Raw genomic sequence first — 26,112 nt, 5'->3', positions numbered from 1 at the left:
TTACCAAAAAAAAAAAAAAAAAGAGAAGTCTGTATAATAAGCCTGCAGCTTTAACAAGGGAGGAGCCAGTTTCCATGGTAAATCAGTAACAACAGACTTGAAGGCCATTATGTGTTGTGAGGTGGCAGATCTTCAGCAATATCTTTGAGAAATACACATGGTTTTGTCTGTGGTTTTTTTTTATTTACTGAGTTGCATTTTGCAACCAATTTCCCAGAACTCAGAGCCTGCCTATCTAGCAAATAATCACCATCAGACTGTAATCAGTGATTTGTTTAGATTAAATTAACTGTGTATGTTCATTTTCTTTCTTTCCTTTTGTCAATCTTTCTTGTTTTGGTCATCGATAAAACCTTGGTACTGATAGTTAATGTCTTAATTTTCAGTTTGGACACTGCCTAGTCCATTCAAATTGTGTCTTGGGGGGAGGCTTTCTGAGCCCAGTTACTGCAAACTGCATGCTCATGAAGTTATTATTTTGTTGTTCTTGTACCAGGGCTTGTCAGAACTGGACAATATGACCGAGCTTCATGAAGCTGTAGCTTTGGGTGATTACGATTTAGTGGAGGAGCTGCTGAAAAAAGGGCTCTGTGATGTGAATTACAAAGATACTGACTGGAACGACAGGACACCACTGCACTGGGCCGCTGCTAAAGGTAAGAGGGCCTTGTACTCAGCTGCCCATGTGCCTGCTGACATTAAAGTTATAAAAGATAGTGCTGCTTGTTATTATTGTATTACGCCATGCAGGCTCTTAATGGGGTCGTGCAGAGTACGGATAATTACACTTGGGGGTTCTGATCCTGCTGTCCTTGCCCGAACAGGTAAAATATTAAATTAAAAGGCAATTTTGCCTCTGAACTTTCTTGTTTATATAAAGTTCAATTCATTTAAAGGGATAATACGTAGTTTTTACACACTGTGTGTATATAAATATATATATTTCTTCCCTCACTTTGAGTTTACACTGGAGTAGCTGCATTGACTTGAATGGAGTTATTCCTGATTTACATTTGTGTGAAAGGGGAATCAAGTCCACTGTGTCTACAATGGACATTTGTGAAAGCCAGATTGAGCCTGGTAACTACACAGTGGTTTCAAGTCCCCCCATCTTTATTTTTAGTGTTGAATTTTTCAAAGCAGCAATGCAGGACCAGATCTTGCCTGCATCTGACGTTTTGTGTTTTAGCATCAGAATTATTTATTAAGGTCCAGCTAGGTACAACCCCTAGAAGGCAGTGGGTAGGACTGTGCAGGTGTAAGCAAGGGCTTAATTTTTTTAAAAATATGGTTTAGTGCAGGTGTCACTGAGAGCTTAATTTAGCCTGCAGAATCTTTACAACAGATGAGAGTGCATAAGAAGGAAAAAAATTCAGCTTGACTCTCAGATCCCAGGTTGAATTTGCAGTGCAATTAGTGGGGAAAAAACAAACATCTTTTTACTTGCAAAGGAACTGAAATCACCAAACTGAATTTGACCCAAAGTCAATTTAGTCCAATATCTTATCTCTGACAGTGACTGGTACCAGATATTTCAGAGGAAGGTGAAAGAACCCCACAATAGGCAGATGTGGGATAATCTGCACCCCACATTTGTCTCATCTTGATCTCTAATAGTTATAGATTGGCTTAAACCCTGAGCACATTTATCCACCAAGTACATTTGATCTGTAGGGCACTGAGACACAAGAAACATAGACCATTTCAATGCCATTTGAATCACTTTGCCACCCTTTGGGTAGAGCTGCATTATAGTGCATTAACATTTGTAAAGCGCTGCGAGATCCTTGATGATGCTATAGGACAAAAACAACAGAGTTCTGTGGCACTTTAAAGACTAACAAATTTAATATTTGCAGGCATAAGCTTTCGAGAGACTTCAGACTAACACGGCTACCCCTCTGGAACTATAGGACAAAGAAATTCTTATCTTATTTGAGTGACTTTTTTTTTGTTCCATTCATTATTAACTCATTTTTCATTGCCACTGGACTTTCCCCTGATATGTTGTTCCCAGATGGGATAAAATGAAATACTACCCATGCAGAATAAATAATTACAATATTACAAGCACTACGAGTCCTATCTAAAGCCCTTTGAAATCCAGGAAAAAGGCTCCCCTGGACTTCAGTGGGCTTTGGATCAGACCTTCTAAAAGTTAGGAAGCTTGAGGAAGTGCCAACAGAGGCATATGTGAGGGAGATAAGATTAAACGTATAGTAATTGGTGTGCACTAAAAATAAACTGCACAAAAGCCATGATGAACTAGAGTTCCCAGCTCTGGCAGTGATATCTCTTTGTAAGACATGTAATGAGTTTTATCTCTGCTCTTAACTCCCTACTTACTTTCCTAAGAGCCTTAGGAATAATGTGCAGATAGTGCCAGTTGGCAGTGGCATCCATCTTTAGTTTATGTAAGCCAGCGGTGTCAAACATACGGCCCGCGAGCCGGGAACCTTTTTGATCCGGCCCGCATCCGGCCAGTTTTTTTGAGACGTGCTGCTGCCCAAAGTGAGGGCACTGGCACTTAAAAGAGATTTCTCTGCCTATGGCATTGCCACCTTAAGAGCCCAGGAAATGTCTTAAAGCGTCGATGCCTGACACAGAGCAATCCCTTAAAGCGGCAATGCACTCCGTCTGGCAACACGGCCCCCCGCGCAATCCCGCCGCCGCAAAGGGGAAGAGGGCCCGAGTTTTTCGGTGGAGGGTATTGCATGGCCCCTGTGAAGTGCAGTTTATGTGAATTTGGCCCATCACCATCAGCGAGTTTGACGCCCCTCATGTAGCAATGTCTGCTTGGTGTGACACTCTGTCCCCCTCTAGTCATGGCTAGACCAGCTAGGAATTGATGAGCCAGCTACTTCCTTAGCTAAGAGATCTCTTTTAGCTCAGGCAGTAGAGGCTCACGCATTAAGATCTGGGGCATCAGCATTTCGCTCACACTCTAAGGGCTTGATCCTGCAAGATGCAAAGCATCTCCAGCAGTTACCTAGTGCCTTCAACTCCCATTGACTTCAGTGGATATTGAGGGCACCCTACACCTTGCAGAACTGGGACCTCAGCTGGAAGATGTGATGATATTGTGGAACCAAAGAATTAATCATAAAATTGATTAATAGAATGCCTGGTCTGAAACTGGTCATAGAAGGCCTGGCCTGAAGTTGTAGCCTGAAACTGAAATAGAAGCCCCAGGCTAAACCATTAACAGAATGCCTCAACTGAAATTAGGTTAAAGATGTTAAAATCCCACAAGAGGTCTCTGAACCACACCCGAGAGGCAAGTCTCTGTTATGAGCCTTAAGCTTTATTGAAGTGTGAACAGACTTCAACTGTTTTGATAAGTACCAGTACCTGCCCCCCTTTGTCTTACTGGCCCCATAGAGACTTACTCCATACAAATTAGCATTTGAACAAGTATTGTGTCACCACCCATCTTCGGGTGTTAGCCAGGGTCCCTGAAAACCTGATTATACAATCAAGTGACTCATTGGGCATTCCTGTGAGGGCGTCTGGTGTGCCCCACTGTGCATTGTGATTGTCTTTCCTCTTAAGTATAAACTGTTAATCAAATTCCACTATACGATCAACATGTAAATGAACCTAAGCAACCCCTATATAAGTCTTTTGTATCTGGTAGCCAGGTGAAGTACATTTGCCCAGCATCCAGACATGCTGCTTGACTTCCCTATAGCCACCTGGGTTTTCCCTATGGCTATAGTATTCCCCATAGCTATGGTTATGTGATTGTGTGTGTCACAATTAAAGCTGCACCCGATCCAACTCTAAAATGTAGCTGTGTGATTCTTTTCCACGACAATATGAAATGCTGGACTGGAGGACAAGTGACAAAAGGTTAGATGAAATCAATGAGTTTTGAAGGGTGAGAAACAAAGTGATATATCACACTGTGTTAGATTAATGATATTATAGTATAAAAAGGTATGGGTTAAGTTATTGATAGTGGTAAAGTAAACTGGCATAGCTCCATTGACTTCAATAGAGGATCTGGTCCATTGTGTATTGTACTGTGTAACACAGAATACAAAATGCTAACTCCCTGGAACCGGCACAAAAAATCTAAACACCATAAATCCAGCTCTTCAAAGTATTAAACATAAATATAAAATATACATTTCCCTCAATATTCTTCATTGACCTGGACAAACAGTTTCACACTCTCTGCAGACCAGGGCTGTGCTTTGAATTCATGTCTGAACTCAGCCATGTTTTACGCCTCTCCTTCACCATTTCAGGGAAACAAATCACGTGAAAGTGTGGATGGAATACAAAGCTGAGAACAAGCTGGAAAACCAGCTTTTTGCTTAGAAACATTTATATCTTTCCAATTCCCACCCAAGCCACTCCCCACCCCAGCATAAAAAAATCTCTGGGTCAAATCCTGAGGTCTGTACTCTGTTCTTACTCAGGCTTCACTCAAGCAAAACTCCCTTTGGCATCAATAGAGTAAGGAATTAAGTATTTATCCATATTTAGTAGGCTGCCCAGACTTGCACTTCTCTCCCCCTAAATCTGTCTCCAATGTCTTTTGCCTTCCTCATTGTTTTTCAGTACCCTGTCTCCTCTCCATTTCTCTGTCTTTGATGTAGCATCAACCTGCACTGCTTTCAGGTTCAGCCACTAGGGCACTATAGGGATTGAGTGAAACTCTCTGCAGTGTCTGTCTTCCTCTTATCACAGCTGCAGAGGATACTACTGAGAGATGTAGTTTCTTCTGTGATTGACTAGGCCCAGGGTCACCTGGGAGGATGAAGACTCACATAAAAAAGAAAGAGTTAACGACTACCACACAGTGGTCTGAGCTTATCTCTTCTGCAGATGAGCAGGGTCCTGAAGGGGAGGCAAATTAACATGGCACAGAGATGATCTAAAAGGGTTATTGTAGGTGAATTCTGAACTCTGAATTTCACTTATCTGTGCTGCAGTGTTTGCTATACTGTGCTGATCAGAAACGTATGCATATTTCCGGGTGTGGTGGGATAGGTAAGGCCATAACATGTGGGCACCCTTTCAGACTGTAAGTCTCAAAGGGCACGCTTACACAGCAGGGGAGGGGAAAAAAAGGTGTCAGTGAGTTTCAGAGCTAACGTCAACTAACTCAGGCTTGCGGGGCTCATGCTGTGGGGTTAAACAGAACAGTGTAGTTGGTTGGGCTGGGGCTGGAGTGTGGGCTCCAAGACCCTCCCTTCTCACTGGATTCCAGAGCCCCGGCTCCAGCTTAAGTCCAAATATCTCCACTGCTATTTTTAGCCTCACAGCACAAAGTCCAGGGAGCCTGAGTCGGTTACATGGGCCGTCACAGCTGTGCCATATAGGTCATTCATCTCCGTGTAGACATACCCTAAGACTCAATACTGAGGGTCTTGTTTTGCTGGGTAGCTGTACCTTGATTGGCTTATTCAGCTCCAAGACCTGAGGTCTGGATTCCTTGGCTGGAAAAAGAGACTGGGAATCTGGCTATTTTTAAGAAGGTACTAAAAATGTAGATTTTAATAAGATATCATATAATCCTATTTTAATTAGATTTCATGTGATCATGTGAGTCCCTAATGATTTAAAAAAAAAAATCTACACCATAAAAAGAAAATCACAGGACTCAGATTAGCAAATGCTGGCAGCGCGGCTACATGTCCACAGCCATAATCAATGGACATCCTGGTCCCCAACTAGGTCTCGTACACGAGGCATTGCATTAATAGTGAATGACATCCAGCTGCTGAGACTGGAATTCCTGTAGGCTTGATGCTCAAGGATAAGCTCTGCCTAACTAGAGGGAGTATGTAATGTATTGGTTTGTGTGGATATGAACCTCAAAGCCATTGTTCAGATGGAGTGTCAGACCCAAACAGGTGTATGCGACTATTTTCTGTCTACAGAGGGTATAAGACCAAACACTAGTTCAGCTAACACAGCCCCAGACCTAGTGGTAGAGGCTTGTATATGTGAGAACCAAAAGAGTCTACGGTATGTCTACACTAGAAATGTAAGGTGACCTATGTTAGCTTGACTTACAGCTACTGCAGTAATTTACTATGGTGGTTCATGTCCACACGACCCTCCTTGGGTCGGTGGTGTGTGTCCTCACAGGAGCGCTTCCACCAACCTAAGAGGGGCAGTGTGGGGAGCTGAGAGCCCGGTTTCCTGGGCTGCTGGTGGGCTGCACCCCACTCCACTTCCCATTCCCTGTGGGGAGTGGAGGAAGCTGCTGGGGCTTTTCCATTCCCTGTTCCCTGCTGGGAGTAGCTGCCTGGGGCTTCTTGCCCCCAGGGGGAAGGGTCAGTTGCCCCAGCTTCTCAGCTCCCCTTCCTCCCCGCCTGCTCCCCAATGAAACCGGTAGCCTTATCAATTTCACAGTTGCCATGAAATTGACGAGGCTGCCTGGGAGGGGAGCAGGCGCAGGGGTGGGGGACACCTGGGCTTCTCACCCTGGCTCCCAGCCAAGAGCAGGATCCAGCTGCCCAGATTTCCAGGGCAGCACGGGGCAGCTGGGCTCTAGCTGCCCGGACAAGACAGCCAACAGCCAATGTAAAGGATGCAGTGTCTATATAGACAGGCATCTTATGTCGAGGCAGCTTATGTTGACCTGTGTAGTGTAGACCAGCTCTAAGCATGTGAAGTTTAGCTGGTGACATCTCAGCAGTGCCGGTTGTCGGTGGACACAGATTCATTACACTGCCATGTCGTTTATAGTACGTCTTGAGTATTTCACTTTTGAACCATTTTTCCTCCCTGTGTTTTCTGCATATCTACAAGGACAATCGGAGATGGTGAAGCTGCTTGTGCACTATGGCGCTCACCCTTGCTTGAGAAATGACGTCGGTTGGACTCCAGCTCATTTTGCTGCTGAGTCAGGAAGACTAGGTGTGCTAAGGACTCTTCATTCTTTGCATGCTGCCGTCGACGCGGCAGATCTCTACGGGGACACGCCGAAAAGGATTGCAGAAATCTATGGGCACAGAGACTGTGTAAAGTTCTTAGAAACGTGAGTATTGATAGAGTTCTGCAAACAGCTGCAGGAAATGAAGTGGAAGCCCGTGAAGGTGAAACACTTCTTTACAGAGAGCTAGTGCAATGACTTATGCACGACTTACATCTCAATTTAAACCCTGTGCAAGCCCTAATTTTATGGGGCATATAAACGCCCCTAGGCCTTCTGCTAGGCTTCTGCACAGGGGTGAGCAAATGGAAAGACCTTTGATGACTTCAGTGAATCAACTGAGCCAGTTATCTCAAGTGGTTTGCTGCCATTAAACAGCACTGTATAATTTTCCATCACTTTACGGCATTCTAGTTACGGGTCCGGGTTTCCTAAAGAGATAAGCACCCAGGAGCTCCCCTTAAGGCACCTAAATAAGTGGCTGGAATTTTAGATGTTCAGTGACTAATGAAGTGGCTAGAGAGATCAATAGCAGCTTTTGGGGACTGAGCCCTTGTGAAAATCTGGCCATTTCATAGAGGTGCTTATGGGGCAGACGAGCTCTTCATAAAAAATCTTCTCTCAATGGCGGCTACTGATAACTTTGTGAAAATCTGACCCTATGGGTATGTCTCCACTGCAATAAAACACCCGCGGCTAGCCTGGGTCAGCTAACTCAGGCTGTGTGGCAGTAAAATTGCCGTGTAGACATTCAGGCTCGGGCTGGAGCCACAGGGTCTGGGAACCATGGTGAGAGGCAGTCTGCCTGAACCCGGCAGTGAGGGGTGTAGCATGCCAGGCCCTAGATAGAGGGGCTATGGGAAGCACAGGAGCCTGGGTCAAGGCATGGGCAAAAATTACAGCAGCTGATGTGATCCTTAGCACCTGTGAGGTGCGTATAATAAGGACCTTTGAGGAAGAGGTGACCCACCGAGCCTGGTGGGACAAAAGGTTTGCTTGTTTTTGTTGGATTTTGGTAAAAGATGCTGAGAGAGGGTAAGGGTCTGTAAAGTGGGCTGGCTCCTTCAGCCAGAATAGGCCAAAAGGACATCAGGAGAAACTGAGGCAGAGTTGCGCATCATTACAGTCGGTCATAAAGAGGCAGGCTGGAGTGGCAACTTCGCTACGTTTGAAGGTTTGTCCAGAGTCTGCTGAGACCCTCTCAGAGAAAGGAGGAATAATGGGAAAAGAATAATGCAAAAAGACGGAGACTTGGGGAAGTAAATGAGGCAGTGACAACCCCTCAGATTAAGGATGATGAAGGAGCCGATGAGTGCAATGCGAAATCCACCCTCCCAAGCTGGTGTATGGGGTGACAACAGTTACTGCAGCGTCAGCTCCCATTTCATGAGACAGCCAGGTGGCTGAAGCAGCCCCCGGTGGTTTTAAGGCAGGTTCTGAGAACCAGCTACATTTCACCGGCGTGAGAGAAAAGTCAGGCCTCCATTTTTGGATTAGATACATGTTTAAAAAGAGAAATTTACTTTCCAGTGACCTCTCTCTGCAGCATAGGAGTGGATTTTGTGATGTACCTTCCAGTGTAGAAGACCGGCATCCAGCGTGATGCACAATTCTAGTTAATCCCTTAATTCAGTTTCAGATTACCCCAGATTACAACAATGGAGCATCTCGAAGGCTAGGTATTTATAATGATTGTACTGAGATGGCTCACAAAGAGATGGCTTTTATTTGTCAATAAAATGAGCAAAGCTAAAAAATTAATAAGATTGATGACAAAGATGATGTGACAGGATTGTTCTACTCACCGCTGGATGGTGCCACCTGCTGGCAGTTCTGGGGATTACCTCAGTGCGGCCAACACCCCTTCCATCGGTTACATACCATCAGTTTCTCCTCCGCAGCCCCTCTCTCGCTCTCAGGAACCACAGTGTCCTCTGGCCAGCTCATTATTGTGGTTTCCACTTCTGGGGAGAGTGTATCAAGGTTCTCATAGACTTTAAGGCTAGAAGGGACCATTATGATCATCTAGCCTGACCTCCTGCACAGTGCAGGCCACAGAACCTCACCCACCCACTCCTGTAATAGACCCCTGACCTATGACTGGGTTATTGAAGTCCTCAAATCACGGTTTAAAGCCTCTCCAGCAGACTCAAGTGATCTTCTACTTCACTGCCTCACAGGGCACTCTCACAGTGGCTGGCAGGGGAACCTGGGCCCAGAGGCGCCAGAACTGGGGGGCTAAAAAGGGGCCATGTCCACCCACTTTTAACATGGGGATAGTTTGGGGGGCAAGGGGTCACATTGCCCACCCAAACTGCAAGCCTCAGACAGGTGCAGAGCAGCGCCAGCAGGTACTGCGCTTCACGGCAGGGAGTTGATAAGGTGATCAGCTCCCCCACTGCGAGGTGCGGCCTCTGCCAGAGGCACCAGCCTCTTCCCGGTGGGGGAGGCTGAGATGGGCTGGGTCCCTTTCATTGGCCCCACCCCTGCTCCTTCTCTTCCCCCCAAGGCTCCAGGGCCACAGAGAAGGCCGGGGCCTCATGGCCCCCCCACTTCTACCAAGGTTCTGGCGCTTCTGCCCAAGCCCATCCTCTACTCCGGGTTCTGGCTCAGGGACACTCTACACAGCAGCTAAGGTCCATTCCCTGCATCTTCCTGTCTTTCCCTGAGCCGCTTCCATACCTCCTGGCCTTCCCATCCCTCTGGGTTTGCTAGTGTCTTCATTCCCTCCTCCCAGGGAGTAACTTTAGACAACTTGTCTTGGCAGCCCCTCAAACATTCCTCCCTTCTCCCAGGGAGTGACTGTACCCTTCTCCCTGTTGCCCTTTCTGCTTCCAGCTTCCTGGCTTTTGTAGATGCCCTGCCTGCCCCTTGCAGGTGAGCTTCTCTCTAATTAGCTGCCTCCAGCCTAAAGCTCCCCTCTTTGCATCCTATTTGGCTGATTGGGTCCTCTTGGCCTAATGCAGCTCTTGCACACCCCATCACAGCAGGACATTATGCTTTTCACTGCTTGAATGTGGCCTTTTGTGCTGGGGTTTTTGAAACTGGCTTACCTGTTTTTTGTCTGCCGGAAGGGGAAACATGATGAATGTGGCGAAAGCCACAGAAAAATCCAATGCCACAGAAAAGAAATGAGTGAAACAAATTTGTCTGAAAGATAAATTCTCTCGTAGTGTTCTTTTCTGAGAGAGAAGAACAGAATAAAGGCATTACATTTTGTAGATGTCACAGAAGAAAGGGACACTGTTGACTAAGGATAAAAACCCAGGACCGAGGCGCCACCGTGCTATCAGCTTGGAGATTCACAGGTTTTGATGGCTGAAGAAAGGGTGGCTGAAATCTGCAATTCTCACAGGTAAAAGACAGGAAAACAGGCAGCGAATGGGCAGGAAGTGCTTAGAGATCAGCTGAGAGCTCAGAAGGCTTGCTATCAATTGGTCCTAGGATAGAAGACCATACAGAAAATCCTTAGCATTGCTGTGCACAAGAAGCAAAACCTGGAGATCCCCAGGTTATCTTATCACTTGAGTTCAGATCTCCCTCTTTTTTTTTTTTTAATAGCCACAATGAATTTACCCAAAAGCCAACAACAGCATCACCTCTTAGGAATGCCAGGAAACTGACGGTGGATAGGGAAAAGTTACGGTTTAGGGAACATTACAACTGTTGCCTTCCATTGTTTAAGATGCACACAAGTTCTGTCCCACAGGTCAAGGTCTTCATGCTGCGCTGTTAGAATCTGGTAGCAAATGCAGTACCCTTCCCTCTGTCTATCACACATGCAAAACATGGCTTAATATGTATACTTAAATGGAACTGCCCTGCTTCACTAGACATGGAAATGTGAGGTGTATTCTGTTACCATGGATCAGTGTCACGCCCTGCTATTTGCCTGTCGTGTGGAGAGTTGTGTACAGAGTTAAAAACAAATTTTAAATGTTTGTGTAAGAGGCCTGGAGTTTGTTCTGGAACAACGAAAACACAATTTACATCAGCTTTGGTCTGAAGCAGAAAGTCCCTGTCTTGGGTTCTTTTATACCCACAATGCCCAGATCCCTCTGGCTAACCAAGGTGCAAGGAAGCAGAGAATCTGGTTCTCTATCATAGACTCATAGAAGATTAGGGTTGGAAGGGACCTCAGGAGGTCATCTAGTCCAACCTGCTGCTCAAAGCAGGACCAACCCCAACTAAGTTATCCCAGCCAGGGCTTTGTCAAGCCGCACCTTAAAAACCTCTAAGGATGGAGATTCCACCACCTCCCTAGGTAACCCATTCCAGTGCTTCACTACCCTCCTAGTGAAAACCTTTTCCTAATATTCAACCTAGACCTCCCCCACTGCAACTTGAGACCATTGTTCCTAGTTCTGCCATCTACTAACACTGAGAACAGCTTAGCTCCATCCTCCTTGGAACCCCCTTTCAGGTAGTTAAAGGCTGCTATCAAATCTCCCCTCATTCTTCTCTTCTGCAGGCTAAATGAGCCTAAATCCCTCAGCCTCTCCTCATAAGTCATGTGCTCCAGTCCCCTAATCATTTTTGTTGCCCTCCTCTTGACTCTTTCTAATTTGTCCAGATCCTTTCTGTAGTGAGGGGCCCAAAACTGGACACAATACTCCAAATGTGGCCTCACCAGTGCCGAATAGAGGGGAATAATCACTTCCCTTGATCTGCTGGCAGTGCTCCTACTAATGCAGCCCAATATGCCATTAGCCTTCTTGGCAATAAGGGCACACTGTTGACTCATATTCAGCTTCTTGTCCACTGTTACCCCCCAGGTTCTTTTCTGCAGAACTGCTGCCTAGCCTGTCGGTCCCCGGTCTGTAGTGCTGCATGGGATTCTTCCGTCTTAAGTGCAGGACTCTGCACTTGTCCTTGTTGAACCTCATCAGATTTCTTTTGGCCCAATCTTCTAATTTTTCTAGGTCACTCTGTGTCCTATCCCTACCTTCCAGGGTATCTACCACTCCCCCCAGTTTAGTGTCATCTACAAATTTGCTGAGGCTGCAATCCACCCCGTCATCCAGATTATTAATGATGTGTTTCTATCTCCCGTGTTTCTATCTTATTTTCAGCATGCTTAATGTTGAAGCCACATTTATTGTTCTTCATGATCAAGTTGTCTTCTCCCTACCCTGATGGGGCCTGATCCAGAGTAATATTCAGAATCCACAATATTTCTTGATATCAATGGGAGTTGCAATCATCAGCAAATTTCAGAAGCTGGCCCTCATTATTCTCAATGTTTTGTTATATATCTAGACTTTGTCCATGAAAAATCATCAATCCTTTTCTTAAAGATGGTTTAACCATGAGGTGTAAAATACCTAATCTCTCAGGAATTCAAGGGATACTTCCTGCAGGTTAGAGGTTGCTGCTCTTCAGTAGCCTCAGTTATTGTGATCACCAGGAAATTTATATTGGATCCAATCGCCCTACCCCCAGTTTGAACATTACAACTGTTGGCTCTCATTCTTGAAGATGTACAGACATTTTGTCCCAGAAGAACCTGCCATGTTTGGCTATTGGAATCTGGTTGACATACAAACTACCCTGTGGTCTGCATCCCATATACAGAAAACACAACTTTGTACAGTTAAACAAAATAAAACAAGTGGATATGTTTCTCTTTCAATTTAATGACCTGATTAATGAGGAATGTAAATGGTAAGAGTATCCTCTTCATCGTATCAGTGTCACTCACTGATATTTGCATTTTCATCCAAAGAGCTATGCACGGAAATAAAATAAAGTTTTAAATCTTCTTGTAGGAAGACTGATGTTCATGTCAGTTCAATAAAGCTAAATGTAAGAAATTCCACAGATCCCAATTGCATACTGTGGTAACTTTTCTTTAATTTTCCAGTCTAAAATTTGAACTACCACAGCTTTATTTCTGTATAGCGTCTTTCATGCAAACTGTATCCAGCAATGCTATACAGAATTGCATTAGTGAATGAAGAACAATATATTTCTAAAAAGAAGTGGGCTTGAGTTGCCAAGTTTAAATCTGGATTTGGTTGCAAAATTGTTTAGGGTTGTTAGGGCTCTGGGTTTGATTTAATGCATTTTAGAGACACCACTAGCTGCAAAGTGGAGATTGGGACTGAAACTTCCCCAGATTTTAGTGCTGTTCTGATCTGCTGTGTTGGTTCCAAACCATCTCTAGTACTAAATAATCAGCACTAGCAGAAAGAGTGGGAATGAATAGGCTTAGGCTGGTTATTTTTAACTGAAATTTTGTGTCTGACCAGTTTGCAATGTATTAGTCTGTTTTATTGAATGGAAAGTCTGTAACAGTCCTACAGGCCTGGTGTGACTGTGCAATGTGCAATGGTTAAGACAACGCTTTTTCTTTCTGTCTTCCGTAGAGCTGAGGTGGAGTGCAGGAACTACCGTCAGAGGGCAGGACTGAAGGGAATTCAGCTGCACCAGACAGATGAAGACTGGGAACTCAAGAAAGAAGAGCTTGAGAAAAATACACCCTGTGCTCCTGTGAAATATGCACTCTCAACTCAAAAGGAAAACCGAGGAAAGAATGTGAAACAACAGAGTCTTCAGTTTTCTTCCAACTATGGAAAGTCAAAGAGAGCCTGTGATCGAGCACAAAGGCACTAACAGACCTCAGATGCACCTGGAGTATGAAATATAAGCTAAGTGCTTGCCTACATGGTGCTTTAGTCCACACCCGCGGGGTAAATTTTAGTCTGCACGGCATGCTGCATGCTAACTGGCTTGGGTGCACCCCGCTGGCATGCACTGAAAGATCTCCAGTGTTCATTACTGTAGCCCCTGTTTCAAACAGACCTGTGTTAATGCAGGGACTTTTCGTATGTGCCAGTAGGGTCCACAAAGGTCAGTTAGAGCATGACACACCAGCGTGGACTAAAAGAGATGCCCCTCGGTTGTGAATTAAAGAAGTGTGTAGAGAAGCCCTAAGAGAACAAGCATATGGTCTGTGTGGTGGGTTGTATATATGGCTATTAATGGGAAGTGACTAGAGGTAGCTGATCTATCTATCTATTGTGGCAAAGTCAGTCCTGACAGATATCAGAGAGTGGTCCTATTAGGTACTGGGATGTGAGTGGGCACAAGCCCACCCATGGCTAAAAGCCCCTCCCCCAGCCTAACGGGAGGAGCTATGGACCCAGACTCAACTAATTATGGGGGGCAATGAATGAGAAAAAGGGACAGGGGTGGAGGAATAAGGGCTAAATGGAGGGAACCTCAAGGGGACACTGAGCAGAGAACCCTGGACAGCTCCCACTGCTCCTTGAAGGTAGCCAAGGAGTCAGCGGACACGGCCCAGAGGAACTCTGCTTGGAGACGTGATCAGATGGAGGAACGGAAGGAGGCCCCACAGTCACAGAGCACCTCCTTGGCCAACCTCCTCTCCCTGGTGTTGTAGATGGCCACCTTGGCCAAGGCGAGGAGGAGGTTGACGAGGAGGTCCCGTGACTTTGTGGAGGGCAGATATATCAGCCCTTGCATGGGGAAGGTCCTGTTCCCAATGAGCTGAAAAAAGAATTACCTCAGGTTAGCTAGAGACACCTGAGGCCAGTTAAGGGCTGTCAGTGAGCTTAAAAAAACCTCTTCTGGTGAGAGCAAGGAGGGAAGAGGTAGTGGCAGAAGTAGGAAAAGGAAAAAAGACAGACAGACAGACTTCCCTTGGGTGGAACGCTGTCTCCCCTCCCTGTAGGAAAAGAAACTGAGTTAACAGCTGCTTGGGGGAAGGACTGGAAACTAGGAGCCAGCAGAGTAGGATAATACCTGGGAGAGGGGGCAGGGAAAAGTATTTCTGATTGTGTTGTGAGTTTGGGGATTTTTTGTTTTTGCTTAAGAGAACTTCTTGGGACTTCCCAGAGGCCCACAAACTAAATAAGGAAAAATAAACCCAGAGTGAAGAGAGAAACACTCCGGATTCAGGCTGATTTACTCCAGGCCCTGGCACCGCCCACGGGAGAAATGCTAAGGCCAAGGAGGCGAAGGAGGACCCTGCCACACTACCGACTGATCGAGGCAGGAGGTTCAGAAATCTGGAGATTTCATGCAAATATCCTAATACTCCAATTCAATGAATATTCATGAGCATAGTCACATAAATGACAAGAAGTGTGCCTCTCTTCCACACTCCTCCCATCTCCTCTCTTCCTTAGGGGGAAAGCAGCAGAAAAGAGCCATCAGAGGCTCCAGATGGTAAGAGCAGAAGGGGCAAGAGGGGCAGTCAGGGCCATGCCTTTGCCAAGTACATCCCTAAACCCAGAACTGTGTAGGAAAGACCCGCCCCCCTCACCCAGGGGCACAAGGACCCAGATAGTGCCTGATTCTGAGTAGGAGGATAATTCTCCATCATGCCCCTGAATAGTTATGAGTGGTTAACATTGTGGGCTTGTTTCATTAAGCTGGGTTTGTGTGTAATCTCAATGCATGGCTCTGGTCAAAAAAGTAAAGTTGTGTTAGGACACATATGGAATGGAAGAGTGAGTAATACAGAGAATATTATAATACCTTTATGTAAATCAGTGATGTGTGCAGTCATCTGAAATACTGTGTGCAGTACTGGTCACCCCATCTGAAATATTGCCAAACTGGTGGGGGGTTTGGGGAAGATCAGCAAGGATGTTGGAGGGTTTGGAAAATCTCTAGCATTGAGACTGAAACGATTGGGATTGTTTACTTTAGAAAAGAGAGGAATAAGAGGTAAAAGCGTATAAAATAATGACTGGTCTAGAGAAGGGACATCGGGAGCTTCTGTTCCTCCTGTCTCATAACACAAAAACAAGGGAACAGTCAGTTAAATAAAAAAGTGGGACATTCCAAACCAATCAAAGGAAACACTTTCCCACACATCATGTAATTAAACTATGGAACTCATTGCTGGAGGAAGTTGTTGAGGCCCAGAACTTAGCAAGACTCAGAAAGGGAGTGGACATTTATATGGATAGCAAGAATGTACAATGTGATCGTAATTAATGATGATACAAACGTTGAGGGAGGGATTTAAAACCCTCATGCTTTAGCCAATCTCTAAATATTGGGGTATGCGTGCTCTCAGAGCTGGGCGTGTGAGTCCCAGCTCAGGAAGACATACTCGTGCTAACTGTCATTGAGGGTAGCCATGCAGTGCGAGTGGCAGGATAGGTTAGCCACCCCGGGTTTGTGTGTGTGGTTTTGGATGGATACAGACACAGGGCAGCTCGCCTGTTGCGCTGTCACAGCTACATTCTATTTTTAGTGCACTAGCTCAGGTATGTGTCCTTCCGCCGGAAATCACACCCTCAGCTGCAAGTGTAGACATACCTTCCCCTCTTGTGGGTCCCAGCTCCTGGACTCCAGCCTGAGCCCAAATGTCTACACAGCAGTTAAACAGCCCTGTAGCCCCAGTCAGCTGACATGTGCCAGCCACGGGTGTTCAACTGCAGTATAGACATACCTTCAGAGACTAGGATGGGGGCTGATTATCCCACATCTGTTAGCTGCACAGTTTTTGTACCTTCTACTGAAGCTTCTCATTCTGGAGGCAAGATACTGGAGTAATTCTGACCATGTATGGCAATTCCTATGTTCCTGAACAAGCACGGTACTGAAATTATAGTCAATTGCTAAATAAAAAGGCACTTGGAACCTTAAATTTAGCAACTGATTCTGCTGCCAATTATGTGCATGGCAAAATTCCCATGGACTTCAATTGGCAGCAGGATCTAGCTCAAAGAATTTGGCTTCATTATTATAAGTTGCTGTTTTGGGCCTCCTTTAAAATAAATAAACAAATAAATAAGGAGTGAAATCCTGCTCTTTGAGGCAGATTGCTGTCAATGGGAGCCACACACACACTCCCAAGGGCAGAATTTGGCACTCTGTGTCTCATAGGACTGAATTTCTAAGAATTTATCTGTCATCACTAGAGCTGATGGAAAATTCTCTTTTGAAACTTTTTTTTCAGATAAAAATGTTTTTTCCATCCATAAAAGTACAGTTTGGTACAATTTTTCATTTTTGATGGAAAAATTCAAAACAAAATATTTGGTTTTGTTTTAGTTTGGAAAAAAACAATTTCACTTTTTTATTTTTCTCTGCTGGGAACACTTTCTCACTCTTTCTTCTCCCCTTTCTGTTTTCCAGTGAGGAAAAAAAGTTAAACTGTTTTTTACCCTCTGAAATTAAAAGAAAACAGACCCCCTACCTGAAAGAGTTAGCAATCTATTAACTTTGACTTTAGTCCAGCATTTTCAATTTATACTGGTTGGCCCATGAGTCATAAATTTGCTCAGAGTAAAAATTATTCCTTTTGTATATATACATACAAATACAGTTCACAGTTCTCAGCAATCCCTTAACATCTTTGCAATACAATACAACTTTATTGGGTACACAAACAGCATCCTGAAATGCTTTACAGAGTTAATAAGACAATCTCATAAATAATTGTAGAGTGGGACAATAATTGAGGAGAGATGTTTTTCAGCTGAGATATGAAAAGGCAGGCGTCCTATCTAATCAAGCTAGCACTAGTCTGTTCCAGTATTTCTATGTTGCATAAACCTCTACATGGAATTCATTTTCCTGGAGTAACCCTTCCAATAACTACCGTGATAATAATGATCAAAATACTTTTAACATAAATTATGAATCAATGTAACTTTAATCAGACAACACATAATAGTCTATAAAGAAATACAGCATGATGCAATAGTGAAAGCCATTATAAAGCAAAATATTATTAATGTAATAATAATAATAATATGTAGCTTCTATTCAGTGCTTTTCATCCTTAGATCTCAAAGCACTTTACAAAAGATGTCAGTATTATTACCCCTATTTTACAGAGGTTGATACTGAGTCACAAGGAGGAACATGACATGCCCAAGGTCACCCAGCAGGCCTGTGGAAGAGCTGAGAATTGAACATAAGAATGAATCAGGAGGGAGAAGGAAAAGTAATGTTTTTCCAAAGACCGATAAGGACCGATAAGGCAGTGGCCACTTTGCTACTGGCAAAACACAACTAAAGTCTCCATATCCAGTCTCATAGACTTACAGACTTTAAGGCCAGAAGGGACCATCGTGATCATCTAGTTTGACCTCCTGCACTTTGCAGGCCACAGAACTTCACCCACCCACTCCTGTAATAGACCCATAACCTCTGTCTGAGTTACGAAAGTCCTCAAATCATGGTTTAAAGACTTCAAGTTACAGGATCCACCATTTACACTAGTTTAAACCTGAAAGTGATCCATGCCCCATGCTGCAGAGGAAGGTGAAAACCCCCCATGGTCTCTGCCAATCTGAGCCAGGGGAAAAGTCCTTCCTGACCCCAAATATGGCGATCAGTTAGACCCTGAGCATGTGGGCAGGACTCACCAGCCAGACACCTGGGAAAGACTTCACTGTAGTAACTCAGGGCCTTCCCCATCTAGTATCCCATCGCTGGCCATTGGAGATATTTGCTGCTAGCAGTTGCAGATCAGCTACATGCCATTGTAGGCAGTCTCATCAAAGCGCCCGTCCATAAACTTATCAAGCTCAGTCTTGAAGCTAGTTAGGTTTTGTAACCCACACTGCTCCCCTTGGAAGACCGTTCCAGAACTTCACTCCTCTGATGGTTAGAACCTTCGTCTAATTTTGAGACCTAACCTTGTTGATGGCCAGTTCAACTCCATTTGTTCTTGTGTCCAGCTTGGCGCTTGACTTAAATAACTCTTCTCCTTCCCTGGTATTTATCCCTCTGATGTATTTATAGAGAACAGACATATCTCCCCTCAGCCTTCTTTTGGCTAGGCTAAACAAGCCAAGCTCTTTGAGTCTCCTCTCATAAGGTAGGTTTTCCATTCCTTGAATCACCCTTCTCTGCCCTGTTCCAGTTTGAATTCATCTTTCTTAAACATGGGAGAGCAGAATTGCACCCAGTATTCCAGATAAGGTCTTGATGCATTCACAGAATGATCTCCTGATGCAGGCGGATCCTCCACTGGCATAGAGTTGTTGTTGCAGCTCCGACACACACCATCTCTTCCCAGCATAGGTGTGTGGCCAGGGAAATGGATGCAAGGTTGGAGTGTCGTACCACTCTGGACACAGCTGCTATAAAGTCTATTGGGCCATAAGCAGCAAGCATGATTTAAAGCAGACCTTCAACTGCTATAATGCCAGAGAACTGTATCAGCTCAAAGCCAGCCTAGTGGAGCACAGAGGTATCTTAAAGCCATATTTACAGAGCTCCACTCCTGAGTTTGTTTTGTGCTTTGCAGACACAACTCAGCATCTGAGCCAGTATATTTAGCAGAGTTTGGTCTTCTCATCTTTGAAGCCAAGTTTGCTGATCTAACTTCTAAGAGAGAAATCTAACATATGAATCAAGTTATCTTTCATTGAGTCTCTTAAGTAGAGCTCTGCAAACCTGTGGATAGCCGCTTTATATTCCCGGACCGTTTTTTGCAGATTGTGGACTGGATGCAGATCTCAAAGGCAGGGAAGCAGCTGTCTGCAGCTCATAGCCTATGAGGCTGCTTCCCTGCCTTCCGGATCCTATATTCCCTCTCCCCCACTCCAGACAAAGGGGAGGTGATAGATCAAGACAGGCAGCAAAATCCCCCATGCTCCTATCACAGCAGTTTAAGCAGCCAAGCAATTTAGGAAATCTCTCCTGACTTCATTGCTTTATATGGCAATGACTAATCAGCTGTTCTGCTTCTGGGGGGCGGGGAGGGCTGGCCACCTGTTAGCTGTTGGGGGTCCTTGGGCTGGCTGCAGATCAGCTGTTCGGAGCCTTGGGGCTCGCCGCCCATCAACTGTTTGGCTGCGGCCCGGAGCGGCCATCAGTCAGCAGTTCAGGGGTTCCCGGCGCTGGCCGTCTAGACTTCTTCTACAGTACACATGCACAGCACACATACAGAGGCTCCTCCTGAGAGACACTTTGACACAATGTGCTGCTGGGGGCCCTGCAGATGTGGATCCACATAAAAGATGGAGCGTGGATCATGTGTCGGACACAAGTTGATTCTGGCCAATGAGGATCCACATTTTTGTATCCGTGCAGGGCTCTGCTCTTAGGTCCTGTTCCTGACAGATGCTGAGTATCTGCATCATTTATAGAAATCAGGAGGAGCTGTGGGGTTGCTCAGCACACCTCAGGAACTGGGTCTAGTTAATCTGCTTTCTTGGGTCAGCTGTAGACTTCGAAGGCATGGAAAATCACTAGCCATGCAGCCTAGAGATGGCTGTGTTTTTATGATACTTTATGTAGCGGTATCCCCTCCACCCCAGCTTGGGAAGTGGTGTGTTAATTTCATCGGAATACATGTGCCCAGAGAGTCGAAGATGTGAATGTGACCCTTTCACTGTACAATACTAAACAGCCAAACATGGTGTGGGATTTTGAACAGAGATCTTCTCCGGCTTAATCCCATAGCGACAATCACCATAAATAAAACCCTTTGAAACATTTTATCAATGATACAGAAAATGAAAGGAAACCAGATAAAGCATGTGAAATGTAAAGTATTAAGTAAGGCTTTATTTTAACAACATTCCTTGTTCCCTTAAGCACTAAAGAATTTTTGTAAGGAAAAACCCCCTGTCTGACCACCTTTTTGATGCTATCAAAGATGGCAGTAACTGCCCCTTTTGGGGAAAAGAGACATTAGTTGAGATGGGCTGGAGCTATTGTCATTATTATGCTAAAATCTGACCCTGTTTCCTTGAAGAGCAACAGACATACAAGGGGAAAGGAAAAATCAGCACAGATAGAAAATGCAGCCTCTGTCTTTAGTGCTGATTCTTACCTTCAGCCTTGTTGCTGGAGAAACACAGCCACAGTAAATGGTCTGATCAGTCACTCCAAGACTTGTCAAACTAGTACCAGTGTCAGACTGTTTTGGGCATTATTTTAGCTGCTTCTCTGGTCGTGGGCCCACAGCAGTGTTGTAAAAGAGAAAGCCTTGACTGGCTAAGTCAGCCTCTTTCTAGACAGAAAGCAAAAGGAAAGAGAAGAAATAAGGCGGGGAAAGGAAAAGGACGCATAAATGGGAGATAGGTGACAGCAGGAACCAAGGTCTTACTTCTCAGGTGGGGTCTGGGTTATAGCTGGAGCTGGTTGAGGTACTGATGCCGACTGGGTCTCTCTCTCTGGCCAGGTCTGGTCAGGATATCACTCAGGATCAGGGCAGTGAAGGTCCAAAGGTGTCACTGTGGATTCTGGGGTCCCAGAAGATAATGGGGGAGGTGGTAAAGCTTATTCCTGGTTAGCTAACTTGATTGTCTCCCTGAAGTCTTTTTTAAAGGGCCCCAAAAGCGAGTGTCAGGTGGAATATCCCATCCTCTCATTATTTTGTCCAGCATTTAGGCCTAATTTCTGATTACTAATCCCACCCTGCTCTTACTCATCAGACATATCTCAACACAGTCCTTGGGTGGTATCAGTAGACCTTCTTGTTTGGATTAAATTCAGTCTTTTAGTCTTTAATTTTTGCTGACTTTTATAAATAATTTTATGTAATAGGCTGAGCTGGACTTTTCTTGTATTGGACAATTTAGAGTATAGGGCTCTACATAACAGAAGCATTTAAGTTTCTTTCTAATGGAAGGCGCTTCATAAATGCAAGATAATGTTGAAATGTGAAATCCATCAGATGAACAAAATTAAGTGGCCTTTGATCATAGGATCATAAAGACACATAAATTAGGGATGGAAAAGCCTTATTAAATCACTTAATCTATCTCCTGACAATGCTTCATTGTTTCCTGTGATATATTTTCTAGTGAATTGTCCAGTTCAATTTTAAATGCTTCAAAGTAATGGGGCTTCCACCACTTCTCTTGAGAAACTATTCTGCTGTATGGATACTTTTAATGATACGTCACCCGCCACTTGCAGTCTTTTAGACAGGAGAGCCATCCTGTAAGAAGTCAAAAATATATTTCCATGATGAACGCAGAAGCAGCCCCATCTCTCCATGGAAATTCAATGTATATTCAGCTTCTGAAGTGGGAGACAACAAAATTATCTTCTGGAAAGATTAATTAGTATTTCCCAGGTTTCTCCATTGAGCCAGAAGTCTTTTCAAAACACCAAAGTAAACTATATACTAGTAGACATACTAAAATAGAGGCCTAAATTATCCTGTCATTTACACTGGTTTTACATCACTGCAGCTCGATTACTTTCAATGAAGTTTCTCCTAAATTACACTGGTTCGGGAGAACACTCTGGATGAAAGATGAGTGGATCTGTGTCATTTCACATCAGCAGAGCATTTGGACTCTAGTTTAAACAATTTTTTTAAATAGAAAAGATTGAGTTTCTGACGGGCTTCATCTGAAGGACGAAAATAGATTTTATGTTCCTTCTTCTACTCAACCCTTGCACATTTTCCATAATGCAGAGCTTTAATCAGTGTTTTTTTCAGTTTGGGATTGCTCAGAATCAAGATAATGGAATGGACTGTTGGACAAACATCTACCATGATTGGACAGATAACACTCACAACAAAATTTTCTTGAAATATATCTGTCAAAATGATCACCAGAGCCATAAAGTTAATAACATTGATGATGAGGAAAGACATAATAGCTTTCATTGCTTGAATGTGTGCCTTCATGCTGGGGCTTCTGAAACTGCTTGCGTTGTTTTGCATCTGCCGGGTGTGTCTCCAGAGAGAGAACAACAAGAGAAGAGCTGAAATGATGAAGATGGTGAAACTCATGGAAAATCCAGTGCCACAGATTAAAAGTACGGAAGATATAGCTGTTTCCACTGTGATATTTACTGCATTGTAATTTATTGGGTTGCTGGAATTGAAATCATTACACTGTATTTTGTAAATAGCATTAAGGAAAGGGAGGCTGATGAACAAGGAAAAAAACACAGAAGCCAGGAGCAACCATGGCACCAGCTTGGAGATTTTAAATTTTAGACAGATGAAGAGTGGGTGGCTGAAGTTTGCAATTTTCACACAGTAAAATACATACAGGCAGGTAGCGAAACATTGATTGGAAGAGCTCAGAAACCAGGTAACTGCTCTGAATGCTTGGAGCACAGAGCTCTTGTAATAGATCCACGGGTAAAATGTTGAGCAAAAAGTCTGTAACATTGTTTTGAACAAGAAGCAAAATCTGGAGGTGGCCAGGACAGCCACGATATTATCACTTGAGGACTGGCACCTGTGCTTGACACGCTCAATGCAATTCACAGCCACAATGAAAGAATTTATCCACATCCCGACAAAAACTTCAGATGAGATGATTACCAGAACAATTATGCTTGATAAAGTGAAGAAATCCTCTTTTAGAATGTTACAATTATTGTCCCCCATTCTTTAAGAAAGTTCTGTCTCTGAAAAAAAAATTCGTCATGCAACGTTCTACTGTTGGAATGTGGTTGCCAGATGCACAATCTTTTTGTCTATGTATCACTTATAGAAAACACAGCTTTATATAGCTGGAAAAACAAACCCTTTAGAGATGTGTCTCTCTTCATAATGAACCATCTGCTTAACCAGGAATGTAAATGTGTGGAGTATTCTCTTACAGTGCATCAGTATCACTCATTAATATTTGCATTTTCGTTCTGAAGATCTGTGTGCAGAGTAAAAACAATGTTAAAATATTCTTTTAGGAGGACTTCAGTTTATGCCATAATAATACAAACTAAATAAAACACATACCACATAACTTACTAGTATACTACATTTGTGTTCATTAATTTTCCAGTCTGAAATTTGAATGACTTTACTATATATATACACAGCTTCATACAACTGAAAAATAAAGAGGTGCTTTACCGGAGAAACCAGAGGAATAAATTCATTGCTATTGGGAAACAGGGACGGCCTGAGTTGCCAAGTTTAGATCTGGATTTGGATGTCAACATTCCTAAAAGGCAAGAGCATTTGATTCCCAGCCTTGGTTCAGCCCATTTAAAAGATAGCTGTCAGCAATAAAGTCCAGATCTGGCTCCAACCTTTTCCAGATTTCAGCGGTGTTCTGATCAGTGATTTGGTTTTGAACCATCTCTACTACTTTTATTAAAGATAATGTTTAAAAAAATGATCAGGTACAGAGTTTAAACAAAAGTGTTTCTTGACATCCAAGCATAATATACAGATTATCAGTGGGTACAGAGTTTGGTTGGAAGTTGGAGGGTACAAGGAAAGCATAATCTATGATATCCCGGATGGAGTGTAATAGGTTTGACTGTTAGCAATACAAGCAGTCGGGTAAGAGGAGATGTTGTTCATACAAAAGTTATGTTTAAGCATGGTTTGTAGGAAGTAGATACGGTAATGAAAGTGGGTTGACCCTCATTGAGTGAGAGTTATGGTATAGATAATCCTTCAGTACATAAGATCTATCAGGGAAAGGCTTTCGATTCCCATCTCGTCACTGATTCATGATGGCGCTCCAGCCTGTTCTTCTTGATACTGCCGGTGTCCAGTGATGTGCTCCGTGTAGATATCCCTGGCCCATCTGATGGTGTCCGACACCATGAGGTGCCGCATGAGCCAGGAATAGTGTCGACTGATTGCACATGCTCATTGCAGGGGTCCCAAGCACCCAGTGCTCCAACAATCAGAGCCTTCGTCACCACCTTGTAGCCCTTTGCTTTCAGAGTGTCAGCCAGCGGGGCGTATTTCACCGTAATAAATAAGAGCAGAAAGAGAGGAAACAGGATAGGTCAGATTTCATTATTTTAAAGTAAAATACTCTGCATAGTCAGTCTGCAATGTGTTTAGTCTGTTTTAATGAATCTGCCTTCCCCTGCCTACAAGGAGGCGATGACCCTGGTATACTAGCCAGGTAAGGTTTGTCAAGCCTCAAGGTGAGTCATTAGGCAGTGGGTACTGCTGACTTTTACCACTTTGGGGGTTAGGGAATCTGGGGCCATACAAAAGGGACTAGTGTAATGGGAGCCAAGAACCCCATTGCCTTCAACACAAGTGGACTATTTAACAAAGATTTGTATCATACAGATTCCCACTTAAGCAGAGGGGGGTGCCATAAGGTTTATTCAGTGTCTGTACAGTAGGAGGTACCCCATCGGCAGCCCGAGAAGTGTGATAGGGCAGGGACATGCTGGTGATGTGTGAGGGGCAGGGGCTGGGGAGGGAACAAGAAAAAGGGATGCAGGAAGTGTGCACGAGAGAGAGAAGTGCAGAAAAGGGTCAGAGCCTCATCCCAATGGTGCGGAAGAGAAGAGTTTCTCCAATTAATCAGTTATTGACCCCTCTTGAATCACATCAGCTCTGGCCTTCCTGTCCCACAAATGATCATTTCTCCCTCCCCACCTCTTTGCCCTTCACTCGGTTCCTTTTTTTGTTTCCACCCCCCGCCCCCAAGTCTTTGGCAGCTCACCCTGTTCTTCCTGCTCCCTTCTGAATATCTCTCTTCTCCCCTCCTCCATCTTCACAGGCAATTATGCAATATATTTTGCATAAGATTTGGAGGGGGGAGCAAAATTATTCAAATTTCAGATCTACTAGTTATTGTTCTGATGATGTTAATCCACATGCTACCATAATAATATGAATTTTAATGTGGATGCCATGTGGGGTGACCAGATAGCAAGTGTGAAAAATTGGGACAAGGGGTGGGGAGTAATACGTGCCTATATAAAACAAAACCTCAAATATTAGGACTGTCCCTATAAAATTGGGACATCTGGTCACCCTAATGCCATGCTGACTAGAACAGGCTTGAGTTCTATATGGTTGTGAATTAGCATGGTACAGAAGTTGTAGTATGCCAATGAATGACAAGGACTATGGAATCTTATGCTAAGGGTGCCATTCTGCTGCAGCTAGTGTCAATGATAAAACTCCATTAACTTGAGTGGGAGTGGATCCTGGCTCAAAATCTTTAAAAAAGAAATCTAAAATGGCTGTTTCAGGGTTACTATGGATAAAAATAAATTAAAAGGTTAAGAGCTCAACTGACAGGCCTGTGCCTTCAAGAGCACAGTGTGACCATGAGCGTGCACACGTGTGCGCGCATACACTTTGAAGAGCAGAATCTGGAGCTATTGGACAGTATTCAGATGGTGTAAAAGGGTGTAGCTCCATTGACTGAAAGGATCTGGCTCTCCGTGTCTAATAAGGCCAATGTCCTCCTTATGTTTTATCTGCATCTGAATTTTTTTTCAGAGGTTTCCATTTGCAAAAAAAGTTTACCATAGCTGACTGGTGACTCCATATGAATTCCTGCAGCCCTGGCACTCCACAAGACCCA

The 26,112-nt window shown here is 44.1% G+C and overlaps 2 protein-coding genes across 3 annotated transcripts; one reads left to right on the top strand and one right to left on the bottom strand.

The window, feature by feature from the left end:
• Nucleotides 1-127: 127 nt before the first annotated feature.
• On the top strand, nucleotides 128-15,390 carry ANKRD66 (ankyrin repeat domain 66). 2 transcript variants are annotated; one of them, XM_067544958.1, is made up of 4 exons: nucleotides 128-293; nucleotides 497-656; nucleotides 6,772-7,000; nucleotides 13,264-15,390. In XM_067544958.1, the coding sequence occupies exons 2-4, from the start codon at nucleotides 518-520 to the stop codon at nucleotides 13,508-13,510; spliced, it is 615 nt and encodes a 204-aa protein (XP_067401059.1). In that variant the 5' UTR covers nucleotides 128-293; nucleotides 497-517; the 3' UTR covers nucleotides 13,511-15,390. The 2 variants fall into 2 exon arrangements, with proteins under 2 accessions (XP_067401059.1, XP_067401058.1); XM_067544957.1 differs by having other exon boundaries at nucleotides 128-656.
• Nucleotides 15,391-22,238: 6,848 nt separating this feature from the next.
• Nucleotides 22,239-23,201, bottom strand: LOC137150900 (taste receptor type 2 member 40-like). The gene has a single exon (XM_067544954.1). The coding sequence runs from the start codon at nucleotides 23,199-23,201 to the stop codon at nucleotides 22,239-22,241; it is 963 nt and encodes a 320-aa protein (XP_067401055.1).
• Between the last annotated feature and the right edge of the window lie 2,911 nt (nucleotides 23,202-26,112).

The sequence above is a fragment of the Emydura macquarii genome, unplaced genomic scaffold, assembly GCF_026122565.2.
Source record: "Emydura macquarii macquarii isolate MOO-44397 ecotype Brisbane River unplaced genomic scaffold, CSIRO-AGI_Emac_v2 contig_1039, whole genome shotgun sequence".
In the NCBI taxonomy this organism is placed as follows: domain Eukaryota; kingdom Metazoa; phylum Chordata; order Testudines; family Chelidae; genus Emydura; species Emydura macquarii.
The sequence above is the reverse complement of the archived record's forward strand: the minus strand, read 5'-3'. Positions and strand labels throughout refer to the sequence as shown.